A 19475-nucleotide genomic window follows, 5' to 3' on the forward strand; every position below is an offset into this window, starting at 1 on the left:
GTAGATATGGAGTACTTCCTCTGAGCTAGGCCAAGTATTAGACATTGGCATTTAAGAGAAGAATAGGTCGCCTCCTATAGGGGAGGGAGACGGAATAAAAGCAGAAGAATGGTGAGCTAGAAGACACTTGAAACAGATGCCAGGGAGAGACTTATGGGCAGGTTAACAATGCAAAGTTTATCTTGATGCTGCTCTTTGCCTTTAAGACTTGTCTGGCCCCTTCTGCCTCTAGTCTTCTTCATGCATCCCAAGTCCCTGACAAAAGTCCAAGTCTGAGAAGTACGGATTCTTCACGTGTCTCTGCTCCATGTGCCTCCCTCAGGTCCCTTCTTGCTCTCCATCCCTCTTCCTTCCTTCTCCTAGTCTCCTCTTTTGTTTTCCTTCCTCCTAGTTCAGCTCTGCCATCCCTTGGGTGAGGCACGGAACCTGGAACATTCCCTTTCCTTGGGGACACCTGTTATAATCAATGACTGCTAGGGTCGTGTCTGTTGGTTTGGGGGCTGGAGTGGGAGGGAGAAGTGAGAGGAAAATAGTCTGCTAATAGGTATGAGTTTCTTTTGGGGGGCTAAAAATATTCTGACATTAAATAGTTGTAATTATTGCAAAACTGTGACTAAATCTAAACCCATCGAAGTGTACATTTTAAATGAGTGAAGCGTTTGTTATAGGCATTTTGTCTCAATCAGAACTTTTAAAAAGATAAATTGGAATTAAGGAAGAGAGTAGAAGAGTCTTCTAGACTTCATAATTGCACCAGTAGGGACAAGGACTTGAAGGTGTGAAAGATACAGTATGTTTACATGGAGATTCGAATTTTTAGCAGTGATCTTAATGTGGGGTGATTCTCAACAATAAACACACTGATTCTCAACAACAAACACCTGAAACTTATATAATTGCTGCACCATTACTTCATTTGAAGACAGTGCAACTATCTCAAAATTGGTTCAAACAATGAATTCTGAGATAAAAGTGAAGACCCTAAGGGCCAGACCCTCAGGTACTTATGTGTGGTCAAATCAGAAGTTTGGGATCAATTTGTGAAGGAAATCTATCAAATTTCCATTTTAAAGCTGTTACAGCAGTGTTGTGATAAGACTGGGTGGGGTGGCTTGGGACAGGATAAGGTAGAAGCTCTGAGGTTGGTTAAAACAATGCTTTAGTTCAGGTCAGTGGGGAGGAAAGCTTGAAGTCACATCATGGGCCAGGGTGGTAGATTGAGACCTAGAGACCACACAAGTTTAGAGTAGTATGTGCACATGCCAGGTAAGCCACCGAGGAGGAGGATAACCTATGATAAACAGCACAGAGACCTCTGAGGCTTTGCCAGAGCACCAGGCTTTCTAATGAATACAGAAGGCACTTTGCAGAAGGCAACAATCTGTGCAGCCGCAATTGAGCAGAACACTCAATTACTCTGCAGGATCCGGAAGGATTTCCAGACCACCCATAGAGCCTAGAGCCTCCCCCAGAAGATCCGGGCCCCTAGAATTCAAGATAGAGAGAACTGTCTGAACTGATAGACCAGAAGTCTTCCAAGAAAGCCCTGACCTTGGTGATGAAACCCTACAGATGGAAGCATCTCCAGGCAAGTTCCTTCATTTTGTTCCAGGTGACTACCATGTCCTTTAGCACCAACAGATGCAAGGTTCCCAGCAATTTCTAGCGACACTACAAAGGCATGGCCACTATATTCCCCAGATGAAAACTGTCTTTTTATTTTTATTTTTTTACCTACATGCTTATTTAGCTGAGAGGGAGCCCACTGCTCTTTGCCAAAATGTAGAAAATTGCCGCCAATATGTATATCTATATGTGAGTGGCTTTCTAACTACTGGTTATAAATCTACACATCCAGGTTCTGTAGCAACTTCCAGTTCTTTTCTCATCATGATCTGAAATGGTCTCACCCCCAAACTATGGACATAATACATAAACACGTGTTCCACATATTTCTCTAATATTGTCTCTGTATGTGTTAATATGTTTGTTTTCCTGCCACTCCCCAATCGACTTTAAGCTATCTCTAAATAAAAGACTTATTTTGTCACCAACATTCAACAAGCACTTTGGAAATGCATTTTAAACAATTCCACTGCTTTTCACTGCACGGTTGAAAAATACAGACACTTTTCCAGTCTCCCCAAAGGAACGAACCCCAAAGATGGACATTGAGAAAATGTAGAAATGCGCCAGCAAATGTCGCTTCCTTCCAAGCAGAAGGTGCTCCTACACTGACAGACTAGATACAAATATATTCATATGTGCATTTCTTCTTTGGGTCCTGTGGGAGGGAGCCATTGGATACTGAGACTGAAGCCAATTCATATAAATGTTAAGAACAAGTGGTAGCAAATAAATGCAAATAGGGTCTGAAGAACTGTGCATGGCGTGGACTGCAAACCCACTCGGAAGGCTGTCACATTTCATTTGGAGAGCAGCTGGATATAACAACACTGACAGAGACCCTCATTTTACTTTATACTCTTTACTAAATGTCTTAGTTCTTGTTTCTGTGTTTCCATCAGTCATTTACAATTGAGGGATGCAACAGGGGCCTTTTTTCCCCCTCTTTTCCCGTGTTTTTTTCTCATCTCTCTTCTCAGAACACAACACTGCTCTCAGAACACAACACTGCTCTAACTGTTGTCACCATCTTATGTCCACATAGCTCAAATTCTTTCATTCCTTTCTTCTCATTGTACAGTTCAGTTTTCCTTCTATAACAAGGTGTATCAGGAATTTTTCAATCTCCTACTCCAGTTTACCAAATTTTTCAGTAAAAAAAGAGAATAATTACCAAATATTGGATGTCTATGATGGGACAAATATATTTCTCCCTTTCCCATTTTCTTCCCCATGCCGTCCCCATACCACGGGGTGGGGGTGGGGCACAAACTGGCTCCAGTTATGTGTGGCAAAGTCATGGTGGAAAGCCATTCTATCTGATTCCAAAGCATATGCCCCTTAAAAAGTAAGACTTATTCATTTATACATACAAGAACTGGGGTACAAGCCAGAGGAGCAGGGTGTGAGAAGATTCACCAGAGACAAAGTGGGGAACAGAATTGGCAGATCTATTGAAATACAATGCTGAGGGGAGCAGTGGGTGGCACCAAAACTGTTACCTTTCATTGTTTTCAATTTTGCTACATTATTATTCCTTTCTAGTAGTAATTGTTTTTGGCTTCCTTCCTTTGAGCGCTTTCTGATGACAGGGAGCAGGAAGAAGAGAGAAGAGAAAGGAGTAGGAAGAAAATAGAAGCAGACATCAGCTTATACCAATCTTTTATTCTATTTGACGTGGTTTAGAATAAAACTGATTCCTAAGAACTTGCTCTCATTCGCAGAACCAACAAAGTACCACAGACAACATCGTGAAACAATAGTGCAGCCAGCAACTGCTCTAGGACCAGAATTCTTCAGAAAGAGACCATTTGCGCCGGTGTGTCATTCACCTTCCACCAGGCTCTCCAATCTCCAAGCTTGGCCCAGCACAACCTCCATCCACTGGCTCATCTAAATGGTTTCACCTGCACTGGCTCCCAAGCTCATCTTTAAATCCCTGACTCCATCAGGATGTGGAGAGGCAAAAATAAAATCTATTTATAATAAGAAATATGTATTCAGTCTTTGTCATCTTTGTCGCACACAGCTCCTGAAACCCATAGAATTTCCTACATGAAGAGAGCCATCAAAGTACCTTTTGTTATATTAATGAGGTGACAGGTGAAGCACCCAAGGATGGGGAATGGTTGCCAGGAGAATTACGCATACGACTAGAGGATTGAAATCCTATTCCTTGACCTCCTGGAAGGGGGAACAGGCTAGAGTTTGAATCTATAACCCATGGCCAATGACTTAATAAATCATGACTATGTAATAAAACCCCCAGTAATACAATCAAAAGGACAGGATTTGAAGAGTTTCTGGGCTGTTGAATACACAGAGATTTGGGGAGAAGGGTGTGTCTTGAGAGCGTATGAAAGTCCACGCCCTTTCTCCCTAGTTTGCTCCATGTGCCTCTTCCATCTTCCTGTTTCTCAGTAATATCCTTTTATTATAAACCAGTAATCCATTAAGTAAAATGTTTCCCTAAGGTCTATGAGACAGTCAAGCATATTGAAATGGGGGAGAAGTTGTGGGAACCTCTGACAGCCAGTGAAGTCCAACAATCTAGAGTCGCTCAATCTAGGTAACAGTGTTGGAATTGGAATCTGCAGTCTCTGTTATGTATCACTGTATGTGGCAATCGTCTAACACTGAATTGTAGAACACACAACTGGTGTCCTGAGAACTGCTTGGTGGTTGGGAGGAACCCCATCTCCACATATGTTGGAAATTTGGGTTCCAGAATACCCATTTAGTTGCTGTTAGGGTGGTGAGATTTGCTAGATCAGCTCTGGCTCATGTAGCTTGGGAATACAAAGGATGAAAAGTTAGGGATGAACCTTTGATTCTTGAAAGGGCATTTGCTCACACACAGCAAGGAGCATCAAGAAATCATGCTGTAGTTTGTTACTAATGGTGAAAGTTACCCATGGAGCTCATAGATGGATCCAACCTCTAAGGAAAAGCTTGTTAACCTGATGCATAAAGTTATGCAGATTAGTAAGGAAAAGGCAAAATATTCAGCCCCATGTTTATGTTACCTGTAGTAGTTAAACTAAGCGTAAAAGAGAATGCTGTGTCAGAACTTTATGTTGTACCAACCTCAAATTCTAGTGAGTCTAAACTTTAGCTACTAGCCTCTGACTTGCCTCCTAATGGCAAAATTGAACAGAAAAAATAGAAAATGTCTCTAAGACCTCTGGGCACCTAGAAGGTAGTCAATATGGAGAGAGGACTAGGCAAGTGTATAACTCATAGTTATTCCATTTTGTAGTTCAGTAGCACTTACTTCTTAAAAGTACCTTCACTAAAGTGAATTGTGAAGGAAATTAATTTGGGAGCTGTGCCTTTAGTTTAGAATGCTGCAGTGGAAAAGTCCGTTTGGGCACTGATACAGGACCTACAACTCACTGTGCAGCAATCATGTATGGTTTTGTGTGTTTTAGACACATGGAGCTATTCCAGAGAACAGCCAGTAGACTAGATAAAAGCCACTATAAAGTCTGCTTACACTGAGAAGGAGACTGGACTATGAATGCCAACTGGAATACCACAGATGAAACATCTCAGAGGCTTCGTTTGTTAGCCAGGTGGGACTGGCCTTATGATGACCCAATATTCGAATATCTGCCACATAAGCCCAGCTCCCAGGTCATGGTAAGTACTGTGGTTATGTAGCAGAAGCATCTCCATAAAACGGAATAGCATCATTTTCCCCATCCCACTGACAGGCAGCTGCCTGGACCAGCTACTGGGAATGAGGGGCAGAATTGAGCACCCAGGTGAAGCTATGAAACACATAAGGCAGGTAGACCTGAGAGAGAGAGAGAGAGAGGGAGATGAAAGAGAATCACATCAGCTTGCTTCTCAGCTTTGGATTTGTGCCCGGGACTTGGGGGACTTGGAGGAGACACGTGGAGGAGAGACCTGCAGGAAGAGACAGATAGGTAAGGCTGACGAATGGCAGCTGTTATCTTGGTTTGTACTTTGATTTTTCTTACTTTGTGCAGACCTGTCTGGATCCTTTTGCCCACTTCTTGTGGTTCCCTGCCAAAAGGTGCCTCAGACTTGCACCTTTCAGATGCTGTGGTCCTGCTTTGGTCTGAGCCTGACTGGCTGAGCATATCCCCATGAGGGGATGGGTAAATCGGGGCATTACATTGGAAAACTAGTATTGTTTCTTCTCTTTCCTCTCTATGCATACTACTCTTATTAGTGTTATTTTACACTAAGAGTCTCCTTTGTCTTTGTGCCCATGGATGGCCAGACCTTTTAAGGGCATGCAAGTTTGAGGTTCCTGAGAAATCTGTTGGTTGCCACTAACAGTTAAGGGGGTTCCTTTAATGATAGCACCTCAAATAATCCAATATGCTGCAAAAGCAAAAATCAGTCCTAGAAGCTATACTGAATTTGCTGTCTCATTTTCTCCTTATGAGTCTTTTAGGAGATGTAATCAAAATATAAGATGAATTAATAAGAGAATGGGAAAAGACCTGGGGGAGAATCAAAGGACTCTGCAACAAAGTGAATGTTTCTAATTTTTATGGCAAATGAAGGAAATATTGAAAAAAAGGAAAAAGGGAAGACAAAGAAAAGTCACAGGACTCTTCTCAAGAAGCAGAAAAAAATTGTAATAGTTATTAAGAAAAAAAAGGATTAATAAAACAGACATTGGTGGGATTAAAACAAAGGTTAGACTTAGTTCATTACGATCCAAGGTTAAGTAGACCAAAGGAGCTCTGGTATTCCCTTAACATTAAAGGGCCCTAAACAGTCTACTCTGTTTACTCATTTGGAGAAATTTTAACAACCAGAAGGCAAAGGTGGCGATGAGAAACGTGACCGACAATCTAGTTAGGCAGATTAATCAAAATAAAGATTGACCAAAGGGCCATCAGGGTCTCTGGACTCTCCTCCCTAAGGACACAAAGGCTTTTGCATTGGAGTGGAGAAAATGATTAGGAGGTGGAGAAGAAAAGTTTTGAAGACTCCTTGACATGGGAGCCCCAGGAACCGTGGTAACACAATCCATCAATGAAGCCCTGACTCACGCCACATGTAATTTGCAAGAACATAAAAATTTACTATGCAAGAGGATTATGAAAGTTGCAATGTTTGACCAAGTATTATACAAAGAACTAGCATCGCTTTTACCTGGATGTTTTAGGGCAATGGGCATTATGTCTGGCCACAAGCATACTTCTTCTGTCTGTATTATTACTATAGCCTGTTGAAGTCTTGATGGAAGCTATAGTGAAGAACATAAAGGTTTTTGGAATGAAGGCAGAAGCTGGTAGGAGAATTGAAAAGTTTAAAAGGGCATTATGTGAATTGCATGGATTGCGTTGTAGGGATGGACTTTGCATCTGATTGGGAAATGCTCCCTATCCCTAGTCTTGTAAAATGGAATGCATGTAAGTCTGCACCTTCAGCAACAGTAACTGAGACATGCTAAATGGGAAACAATAAGATGGCTTGAGCACGCAGGGTATGGGACAGAAGCTCAGGTCCCAATAGGGACAAACTCTTTCTGAGTGCCTTATATAGAGCAGACTAGGATTTATGGCAAGAGCCTGAGAGGGTCTCCCAGCACTGACCACCGGATCTTGACTAGAAGATTTCTATTTAATTGAGGGGCATTTACCTACCTGATTAGACACAATAAAGAACACTTGACATTAGTAACTGAAGCTATTCCTATGACGGGTCCACCCAACATGATCCTGAAATCTGAAATACCCACGGAGATTTAATGACGCCTCAGAAATATTCCAATGAGGATGGCAGTGCCCAGAAGAATTTCATAATGAAAATGGAAATAGTTTATACAGATCATGTTGCCTGGGGAATACAAATGAAAACTTTTGAATAGGAAACCTCTTTTCCCCTAGGACTGACTCAGACACTTAAAGCTCTGGATTCGAATCCTTTGGACAATGTGCTGCAAAGAGCCTGAAACTAACCAACAAAATACCAACTGGCTTTTGGTTGACTTTCAAGGGGAATGGTTTTCTTGTTTGGAAGCCCACTATAATAATCAAAGAAGGTAAAACCAAATCAGTTCAGTGGGCTGAACCATATGCTGTTTTTCCAGCAGTGGTGAACAATGGAAAAGCCCATCTACGTGGGGTTACTGGTTCATGTGCCATGGCCAGTGGCCTGACCAGCTCCCTAAGCAGAAGATGATGGAAACCTGGCCTATTAAAGTTGTGCACAGAAGAGGCACCACCCCTTATGGAAATCAATGTGTAATTTCAGGGGTACATTAAAGTCAATGAACATGTGAGTAGCTACCATAAGAACCCCTCTTCAGGGTTCCAAGGTGACAGGAATCAATAAGCCGAGAGCCCTAGGAGTTTGCTTGAGATGGCCCCCTTGGCCCCTGGAATGAGTGAAAGTGGAAGCACTGTGGCCCTGCACAGATGGACTAAATCTAAATGTAGACTTCTTCCACACTTTGAGGCACAAGATAGCAATAAGAACTGTTTCATCTGTGAGTGAAAGAGACAGGAACTGCAGATGGCTCTGTGGCACATTCCCTGGAGAGGAGGACCCTGAACATAGCTGGCAAGTGACAATGATATTAATAGTCCGGGGGGCTGCAAATGGATCCTGAGAAGACTAAATGCTGACCTGGACTGGGCTTTGCTTACCCAAGAATAAATGCAAATTATCAGAATGCTATTTAAAAGAGCCCAGACAGAAGACATTGCCCCACTATGGATGGCTGACCATTCAGGCCATCAGCCCACAGAACACACTTTGCAACCCACCATGTCTAAAAATCGGCAAAGAGATCTCCTCCTCAGGATATTACCTTGATAGAGATTTGAAATGAGCAACTGAATTGTTCAGTGTCAACACAAGTGGAACTCACAGAGTAGCCCTACTGCATAGATTTCTGTGCTTTGCTGGAGATGCCTGGGGAAGGACTGCGAATGGTGCTAGTGAACTTTCTTCCCCTGATCAATTTTTTTTTTTCATATTTGATGAGAGATCATAGGACCAGGACTGTGACATTGTGACTTATAAGAAATATATATTTGGCCCTCAATCACTGTTCTTGGCTCACAGTTCCCAAAGCCCTTGTAATAAAGACAGCAATAAAGGTGTCTTTTGTTATGTTAATGAGGTAACCTTTGGTAAGTGACCAAGGGTGGAGGCTGATGGCCTAGAGAATGAACCATGTGATTAGAGGGTGGGAACTTTCAGTCCCATTTGCTTACCTCCAGGGAGAAGGGACTGGAGGTTGAATCTATCATCAGTTGCCAATGATTTAGTCAATCATAACTATGTAATGAAACTTCCATAAATACACAAAAGGACCGTGCTTGAAGAGCTTCTGGGTTGGTGAACGCATACAAATTTGGGGAAAGCAGTGTGCTGGGAGAGGAAATGGAAGTTCTGCACTTTCCCAGGCCTTCCCATTCATCTTGATGTTCCTAAATTAAATCTTTTTATTATAATCCCATAACCCCAGTAAGGTGTCCTTGACCACAGTAAGAATGTTTCTGCAAGTCCTATGAGTCAAACAAATTAACTGAACTGAAGCAGGCTGTTGAGGAAAACTCTGATTTATAGCCAGTCGGTCAGTTACAGCCTTGCATTGACATTAGAATTTGAACCGTGTGTGTGTGTGTGTGTGTGTGTGTGTGTGTGTGTGTGTTGTGAGGCGGGGAGAGAGAGTGAGATAGAGAGAGAGATATATCTTGTTTGACTAAACCCTTTCCCTGTGGAATGAGGCTTTCCTTGGGTAGATAGTGTTAGCTGTGAGTTAAATTGTAGGACACCCAGCTGGTGTCCTTGACCATCACTTGGGTTTGGAGAAAATTCCCTTAGTGGCTAAATGTTTTGGAAATTTGAGTCCCAGAACACCCATTTGGAAAAGAACAGGACAAGCCCAAGAAACATGTCTACGTAGATAAGTAAATTTTACAGGAAATGAAGTATATAGGGGAAATGATTTCCCACATGTGAGGAATAAAGTGCAGGGGGGGTCAGTTCCCAAAGAACAAGGAGAATTCAGTGTTTGGCATGGGTGGCAGGACAGAGGAGGGTCACTCAGCAGGGAGCATTGATGCTGACTCCCCAGACTATGGTATCCTTGTGTGGACTGATCCCCAGAGTCAGGATGCAGCCTCATGTTAGGGGAGTGGAAGTAGTAGTCCAGGTGTGCAGATTAAAGAACTGTGTGAGCCAAGAGTTGGACAAGTCATTATTTCACCCAGCGTTTGACTGGAGACCAAACTAACGCAATGCCCATTCGCTTGGCCTGCCTTTCCATACTAATCCCAAGACATGAGCTCAACTCACTATCAAGTCTCTTGGTTTGGGTTTGATGTTTATTTTGCATTATTGCTTACTGAGGGTAACTCCAACTAACAATAAAAAAACAGTCATAAGACACATAGTAATAATGACGGTTCTATTTCTTGAAATGTTTTCAAAGCCTTTACCATACATGAACTCAGATGTTTCTCCTGATAAGTTCAATAAACGGTGACAGTGAATTACTAATCTCTTAATCATAGGTTATAGAGACTCAGAGAGACTATTACTTGCTTAAATGATGTAACCTGCCTTTCCTCATTGGATAGGGGTTTGGGTCTTTGCTCATAGATCCATCTCAAAATTCCCTTCTGATTAGCCCTTCCCATATCTGCCACTATGAACTTTTACTGATGCCTTGCAGAGGAAAATTCAACCACTTTCTCACATCAAGATACTCTAAGCTTTCCTTCATTCCGGTCAAAAGACTGCCTATTTTCTTCCTACATGTACAGGGAGTTTTTCTGGAAAGTCAACCAAGTGGAACCAAAGTGGTTTCAACTTACTTCACAACAAGGCCAAGAAACAGAGTTTGTCGTTTTCACACATTCATTTCAAAGACCCCTTGGGTGGGGTGTCTGGATTGGTTTGGCTAATTGTCTCTACTCAGTGGAAAAGCTTCTATGCCTTTATTCAGACCCCTCCACTAGGGAAGCAAGAACTGAGAGTCCAGAAAGAGTTGTTCACTAATTTGATCATAGGGCTGGTTCTCTGGCCAAATTCAATCATAGGTTGCGAGACACTGTAACTTCAGATGATGGAACTGGGATTTTAAATCTATTCCCTGCATAGCCTTGGAGATCCTGCAGTTGTGAATGCTTTAAATAAGAGAAATAAGAGTATTTCTCTTCCTGTTGCAAAACAAATATGTATAACACATACTGCCATAGTTAAACAGATCAGTTTCCTCAAGAAGAGGACATTTGTCAGAAAACTGCTCAAAGTTCCAGGATTGTTTTCTGAAGCTTGATAACGCTGGCACCATTCATTGCCCATTGAAGGTGGTTCTGCTGAGAACATATTTCTGGTTGTCAATGCAGACAAGCCTGTTGTCAATGCTCACTACTGCTTTTATGATGTTGGACTAACTGCCCAACAAACTGTACTACTCTTAATTTGTGGAAAGAACACATGCTATGGAACCAGTCAAGGGTTTAAATCCTGACTTAGCCATTTCCTAGATGTGTGACCTTGGACATAACCTAGCATCCATGACTCTTATTTTTTGTAAGTCTTAATATCTCCATATGGAATTTTTTAAATATTTATTTATTTATTCATACAGAACTGGGGTACAGACTAGAGATGCAGCGGGTGAGAGAATTCACCAGGGACAGAGTAGGGAGCAGAACAGGCAGATCGACAAAGTACACTGCTGAGGGGAGCAGCGGGCGGGTCAGGAGAGGTCTGCCGCGCCATGTGATCACCTCCGGGGCAGGCAGGAATCGAACTCATGTGGAAGTGGCTTTAGATTCTCAGTACTGTGCTTTAACCCGCTACGCCACCAGGGAGGGCCCCATATGGAATTTTTAATGAGATAATTGATATATCATGTGTTGTTGTTCTGAGGATCACATGACAGACCATACAAAGAATACATGGACAAGTGCCTAACACCTAGGAAGGGCTCAATAAATGGCACCATCTGTTGCCATTACTACCACCATTACTATTATAGAAATGGAAGGAATTGTGTAACATACAATATAGAGACACTGGGTTGGGACAACCCTGCCACAATCAGTCTACCCAGGCTGAGGACTAATTCTGACTGGCAGGTCAGACAATCGAGCACTGAAATGTTCCTGATGTGAAGCCCATTGTTTTTGGGTTTTGCATTTGTTTTATTTTGCGTATTTATTTGCTACCCAAAATACGACCCTTTGCCCTTGGCTTGTCTCTTTTTACTCTCAGTGTTACTATGGGTCGTGGAGTGTTTCAACACACAGATTGTGAGGCCATTGGAAATTTAGGGGCAGGGGTGTAACACAATGGGAATGATGTTTTAGGACTATGTGTTAGCATTTTATCCGATGCTTAAGGAGATGGAGATATGACGCAGAGATGCAACTGGAGTCTGTGGAGTAATTTAGGTGATGAGGGCACAGTAGTGGCTTCTGTTTGATAAAAGTGATACTGTTTCAAAAGCTTGACAAAACCTATAGCAGTATATTGTGGACATGAAAAATTACAGAGCAGGTTAAATTAAAACCAAGATTTTGGGCTTGGGGAATAGAGCAGTGTAGAACAGAACAGAATAGAATAGAAGATTCTACAATCAGGGAGCTGGGAGGAGGAAATGGCTTCTGATTCATCGTTACACCATATATGGCACATATAAGCAGGATTACAGGTAGGCATTCATGGGTTTCACCTTCACAAGGACAGTTGGGGCTGGATGTGTAGGTCAAAGAGCTTCCTCTTTATACCCCAATATATCCTATTCATCACGACCTCAGCTTCTTGTTCATGCTTTCCCCCCTGCCAGAGCTATCTATTTTCATATAAATTGAACAATTATGTTTTTCTCATTAATTGAACTATTATATTCCTTCAAGTCCAAGTTCTCCAGGAAACCATCCCTTATACCCTAGCCCCTGATGAGCCCTTTTTCCTATGAACTGTAATACTTCCAATAGCACTGACTGCTCTGAAGTACTATTCATTTGGCATTGTAACAAACCATTACCATTAACTATTATTTAGCCCCTGCAGTGCAGTTGTTAAACTGTGGAATACAGAGCCAAATTGCCTGGATTAAGTCTCAACCCCACCACTTACTTACCAGGTGTGTGACCTTATGCAGGTCACTTAAATTTCATATGCTTGAATTTCTTTATATTTAAAATGGGATTAAGAGTACCTACTCATAGATTGTTGTAAAGTTTAAATTAATTAATAAATACAAAGTGATTAGAACAATTGTCTGGCTCATAATGATAAATAAGTACTTATAAATATTTTTGGCTAAGTTTGTATGTATGCTGGTTGCAAATAAATCATGAACTTTTTAGGGAGAGGGAATTTGTCTTATTCCTTTTACCCAGAGTAGCTATCACTCCTAGGTTAGTCCACACAAACTGTGGAGATTCAATTGTATTTAACCACAAGTACTGGGCTGTGGTAGGTTGCTAGGGCTCCTATTGCAGGAAGATGGGTTAATGCCACAAAACCCCATACCATGTGGGGTGCTCAGTGGCCGCCATTATAATGTTTGGCCCAACTATTTCCTAAGCAGTTCTCCAATGACAACGGAAAAGTTGCCTTAGACACAGGACAATTCTACATATATATAAACTAGGTTTTTGAAAGGAATCAGAATAGGGTAGGGTAAGTATCAAGGAAGTTTTCCCTCTTCTACAGCTTTGCCAAGGACAACAACTCCCCTGGGAGTCACAGTAAGAGAGCTGATGGAAGGGGTAGGATTGGACAATGGAATCAAATGTGAATAACCTTTGTGCTTTCTGAAGTAAAAGAGAATGACATTTGCACCACCCCCCACCTTAGCATCCTAGGGGAAAGGTAGAAGGAAGCAGAGACCCAGGGAGTGAGGCCTTTCCACTCACCATGTCTCAAGCACCACACGGAAATGAATTCCTAATTAGAAGTCAACAGAGGTGGACTCTGGTTCTTGGGAGTCAACAGTTGTGTGACATTGGGAAGATCACAAGATATTAAACCTCTATATTTTAACTCTTTAACCTGAAAAAAATATACTGGATTTACTTCATTTAGCAAAATCCCTTCAAGGTACATCTTTGTTGTCACAAATGATAAGATTTCATCTTTTTAATAGCTGAATAGTATCCGTGTGTGTGTGCGTGTGTGTGTTTGTGTCTGTGCCACATATTATATATCTATTTGCCTGTAGAGGGCAGACTGGTGGTTACCAGAGTGAAGGCTTTAGAGGTAGGTAAGTGGATTAAAGGATCAAGTTCTATAGTAGTGGACAATCGTGATGAAATATATGCAGTTGTTGAATAATAATGCTATACACCTGAAACGTATATAATATTATAATTCTATGTTGTTTTAATAATTTTGAAAAAAATGGATAATTATCCTTTCTTAGTCATGATACTATTGATGAGTGACCAAAGTGCAAAGCATTTAATCCATGTAAAAAAAAATTATTATCTTGAAACCTCTCAGAATGAGAAGCAAGGCACTGCGCTGTCTAATATGGTAGCCACTAGTCACATGTGGCCATCTAGCATTTGAAGTGCCGCTAGTCAGAAATGAGATAACTATTAAATATAAAATACAACCAAATTTCAGACTGTAAATGTCTCTTTAATAATTTCTTATCTAATTATATGGTAAATCATACTATTTATAATATTTTGGGTGTACTGAGTAAAATCAAATTATTATCAAAACTAAGTTCACCTTTTTCTTTTAATCGTGGCTATTAGAAAATTTAAAATTACATATGAATCTTTCATTTGTGGCTCACATTGTAGTTCTATTGGACAGAGCTTTTCCAGAAAGGTACATTCAGGAAGTTAGGAACCGCCAGACCCCTCCACCTTAGAGGGGCCCACTGAGTTCAGAAGAGAAAGATACTGGGACATACACACACACACACACACACACACACACACACACTCGCGCGCGCGCGCGCACCCTGTTTTATGTTTTATGTCCCTTGACCGTCCTTTTCAAAGGCTGTGTATTGTAAGAGAGAAGCCATACTCTCTTGGGAATTTGGTAACACATAAGGTTTGAAATAGACAAGGTTTGACTTCTAGGAGTAGGTGCACCTAGATGAAGGGAAGGAGCTAGAGAACACTGGCTTGCTACAACAATGATTGACTGTTGACGAACAGAAAACTAATTATCATACTACCATACTCTCAGCCTTTCAGGGTGAGCGATTAGCTCTTTTCAAGGCTTCTTTAAAAGAAATAAAGAGACCTTCTCAGCAACTAGCCACTTTGTCCTTCTAATTCAATTAAATTCCATTTAATTGAGGGTAGTTCGATAAAGGGGAAAATTAACACATTAATAACTACCGTACGGTTAACAAACAGATACACTAGAAATAACTACACTTAGTTCTAATACCAGGCTAACCTTTGCCCATCAAATGGCAAGTCCTGGGTTAATCAAAACATGGCACAGCATAAACTTTCTTCAACTTCCCATTGGAACTTCTAGGCTCAGATTTTATCTGCTTACTTCAGTCCCTGGACTGATTTTAAAGACAGACATTGCTATAGACATTGATGGAATTCTAAGAGTCCATCAGTTCTGCCTAGTGAAAATGAGCTCCTCATGGCAATATTATATGGACCACCAAATCCTTCCTTAAGTTGAATTTGGGGCAGAAAGAGGAAAAGTAAGTTAAGCACTAAGGAATAAGAGTGAAATTCTGACATGAATTTTCAACCAAATAGCATAAATTTACTAAACCTGAAGTCAAACTGAACACAGGTAATTGAACCATGAATTGGATTATACATATACACACACATATATTATATATTTAATCTACCAAAATTGTTTAAACCAGAATCAAACACATAATTTTAATGAACTAGAATATAAAAACATTCCTTTAACTGAACCTGAACTGAGCCAATGTTTCATTTGTGTTGAATCCCTGCTAGAGAGTATCATTTTTAAATTTTTTTGCCTTCAAAAAAGGGAGTTAAAACTTGCTGGAAGCATCCTGTCTTCCACAACCTTCAGTTACTCAGATTAAATGAAAGAATGTGACTCTATCCGCAGGTCCCAGACACAACACAGATTGACATAGGATGGAAACAGGGTTGTACTACCATTTCCTAAAAATAGAACAAAGAATTTCAGTCCCACCCAGTGGCATTATTCTTCAATCAGAGGTACATTAAACCTGCATAAGTTCCTTGTTAATAGCTCAGAAAAAGCTTGGCACTTTATGAAATAATTCTTCTTAGTGTCTTTAAAGATAAATTTATGCTAATGGAAAATATGCATTGTCTCTACCATATCCTTCTGGTTACCTAACTCCCATTCTGTGAAGCGATTGTACAGTTCTGTAAATTAAAAATGACTGATAACAATAGAAAATTATTTTTGTCTATAGACACATGAATTCTGTCTCATCCAAATGGAAATGAAGTCTTAGAGAAGAAACTTAGTCCCACTCACAAAACTGGGAAACTGGAAATTGGTGTAGCTGGGCCTTTCAAGGCTAGGTATAATGTTGGGGTGGCAAATTGGTTACTCTGTTGATCTTGGTGTGTGCTACATTTTTATTCCTTCTCACTAACAAGAGCATTTTGAAGGAGGATGAGGAGAACTTGCCTGCCTAAGCATGGGTTGACTCTATTTGTAACTCCTTTCAATTTGACACTCATTTGTCAACTTAAATTGACAAATGCATTCCTCCTATGCATTCCTAATGCATTCCTCTTAGGTCAGTAATATCTTAGAAGAATGACTGAGGTTAATATTTTGTGGAAGTGAAATTCTGTAGGTTGCATGTTGGAGATCAATGCTTTGTATATGTTTAAATTGTGTTAAATTACTGGTTATGGTCATGCTTGCTGGGTAACCAAGTTGGCTACAGTCTGCAAAGAGAATCTACTTCAAGCTACCACCACCCCAGCATTTTTAACTAATGGGTTATGTGCTTGTGCTGTTTTAAAAATAGGTCCACAAATTCTTTGATACTCCACCCTTCAATATGTAGGGTTTGATTCTCCTCCTCTTGAATGTGGGCTGGACTGCCTCAGTAACTGCTTCTAATGAATAGACTAAAATAGAAGAGACAGTGTGTGGCTTTGGAGAGCAGATCATAAAAGGCACTGAATCTTCCTTGTTCACTCCCTATTGGGAGTGTATTCCATAGTCCTGTTGAGTCTTGAAATGCCTGCAGCCCCTACCAATAGCTTGCATGCAATTGAGCCAAAAAGAAGCACGCACCTTAGCTATTCCAGAATTTCTGACCCATGGAAATTGCAACACAATTAATTTTTTCAGCCATTAAAATTTGGAGTAATTTGTTTCATAGCAAGAGATAAATTACAGAGTTTAGAAGTCCCTGTAATAGCCAGCAATCATTGGCTAAGCAATCATTGCCAGAATTTATGAATCCTGGCCAGGCACTGCAAAGCCCATTGCTTCACAAGGCCTTACTTAGAACCTGTACATACAATTCCATTTGCAACCCAAGGACAAAACCTTGATCTTTGGAGTTTCAGCAATGTGAGGTTGTTTAGATTGTTGTGCTGTTCTATATACTTAACTAAATTGTCACTAAACAAATATACTGTTATATTTAGCAGTATACGAAAAACTTACTAAACTTCTAGCACCAAGCTGGGTAAAATAGGTGCTCTTTTGTATCTTTTCATTAACAGACACTGTTTGAACATCTACCAGGGCCCAGGCTCTGTGTTTGGTACTGAGGACTGAAAAATGAAGACAATACCTTTCCCTTGAAAGGTTCAGTAGTTAGGGAAGCAAACAGTTGAACATAGACTTTACAATACAGTATGGTGTGTGATGAACATTATCCCAGAGATATGAGTACATGCTAGGCCATTGCAGAGAATCATTGTTTCTTTTTGTGCTCTTGAAGGATGAATAGGAGTTTTCAAGCAAAGGGTGGTGGGTTAGATAGATGGCAATCCCAGGGAACAGGGTATGAAAGACATGGAGTTATGAAAGCCTGAGGTGCCTTTTCATCATTCAGTTTCTCCTGCCTAAAATTAAAGAAATGAGACACACATTGCCAGCAGGATAATGCCAGCAGGACAGGCTGAATCCTCTTTCCTTACTTTCCTCTCCCTTCCACAGGCATTTCAAAGCCAACAAGTTGTTCAAGCTGCTGCAAATTGATGGAGACAGAAAGTGCTTCTGGTCGGTGCCCCCAGGTTCTCAAGCTAGAATTTTCCTGGTAAACATTGAGTTTTGGGAGGGCAGATGTATAAGTCTTCTGGATCATATCATTTCCTTAACATGAAGAACTAAAATTGTCTGTGCATGAGTCAGTGAGCTTCTAAATTTGGACTTGCGTGATCTTTTGCCTTTTACAACAATACTACTCAAAGTGTGGCTCCTCATCCCCGGCACTGGTGCATAAACTAACACACTGCTGCCTTCACCAATAAAGCTGTGCTGGGAAAGAGTCAGCTGGACAAAGTGGTATGCACAGTTGACTGCCATTTGGCAGGAGTCTTTCAGTCACAGGCTGATTGTTCATGGGTTGCAGTGATCCTAAGATTGTATTTTATAGATCACTCACTATCCACTAAATACAAATCCTGTGTGACAAATCTCTTTTTTCTCTAATAGTATGGTCTATCCTTTCTTCCCCATTGTTCGACTGATGCAATTCATCTTGCTTTCCTTTTAGTTTTGACTTCTAAGATATGCAGAGTCAAGTGGGAAACTCAAGTGCCTCAACTATGATGATAATTTAAGATGGCATGTTTTATTAAATTCTTTTTTCTGGTTCTGATTTTCTATTTCAAATTTATATTTGACTTGATCACTTCCTTGTCGATGCTTTTGCTGGATGATGCTGAATATAACAACCATAAAGACAATCATGACAATCAACACTACAGCATGGCAAGACAAGCCAGATTTCTAATCTGCATCCAAGTGAGTTGAATCAGGGTGTGGCTATATCTCCATGATGCCAAGCAAATTTGACTGTTTAATCAAAAAATTGATAGACATGCGTTCATGGAGACACAATGATGTTCATGAGAAACTCATTCCTCTGCATGCAGAGTGCTGGCCTCCATAAACAAAGTCAGCGTGCACAGGTAGAAGAAGATCACTCACCGTCTTGGTCGTTACCTGAGTCAGCTGGAGACTTGCTCCGGCGCATGGGACCGGGGCTCTTAGCTGAACTCTTCTGAGGTGTTGGAGATGCCTTTGGGCCAGCTGTGGCTGATGGGTTTCCCTTCATGACTCGGCATTCTGGAAGCAAAGGGCATCAATGATTTAGTGGAGCCAGAGAAGAAGATTTAGCACATTTCCCGCCCCTGGAAACAGGAATAACCACCACAGACCAAAGGAGTAATGGCAGAAGACTGCAAGATGCCCTCACTGTTTGTAGGAACAATGGTTCTGGAGAAAGGCTTGGCAGTAAGGGTTAAAAATCACCTTGGATAAAGGAAGTGCTTAAATCCCTGGATTTAAGTAGGGAAAGGAGTTATAAAGCAGGTTGGGTAGGGAATTAGTTAGTAAACTCAATCATTTGTGGACATCCAGTCATGTCTCAGAATAACACCACTTACATAATGTTTCACTAATTTCTTTAGAGAAGGAATTGACAGCCAAACATATGAAACCTCCAGGAGAAATGTAAAGGTAGGGGAGCTACCATTTATTGTTCATTATATGCTACATATTTTATTTTATTTTTTTTTAAAGATTTATTTATTCATACAGAACTGGGGTACAGGCCAGAGATGCGGAGGGTGAGAGAATTCACCAGAGACAAAGTGGGAAGCAGAACAGGCAGATCGACGAAGTACACTGCTGAGGGGAGCAGCGGGCGGGTCAGGAGAGGTCTGCCACACCATGTGGTC

At 41.0% G+C, this 19475-nt stretch overlaps 1 protein-coding gene across 2 annotated transcripts in view; it reads right to left on the reverse strand.

Annotated features, from left to right (window-relative positions):
• Window positions 1-19475, reverse strand: part of DCX (doublecortin) — a 109089-nt gene that overhangs the window by 13013 nt on the left and 76601 nt on the right. The window contains exon 5 of one of the 2 annotated variants that reach the window (XM_004685716.1): window positions 18739-18861. In XM_004685716.1, coding sequence (XP_004685773.1) covers window positions 18739-18861 — 123 coding nt within the window. Of the gene's footprint in view, window positions 1-18723; window positions 18862-19475 lie in introns of both variants that reach the window. The other variant, XM_004685715.1, reaches the window with a different exon arrangement.

This window comes from Condylura cristata, unplaced genomic scaffold (genome assembly GCF_000260355.1).
Source record: "Condylura cristata isolate star-nosed mole 26May11 unplaced genomic scaffold, ConCri1.0 scaffold00019, whole genome shotgun sequence".
Taxonomy (NCBI): domain Eukaryota; kingdom Metazoa; phylum Chordata; class Mammalia; order Eulipotyphla; family Talpidae; genus Condylura; species Condylura cristata.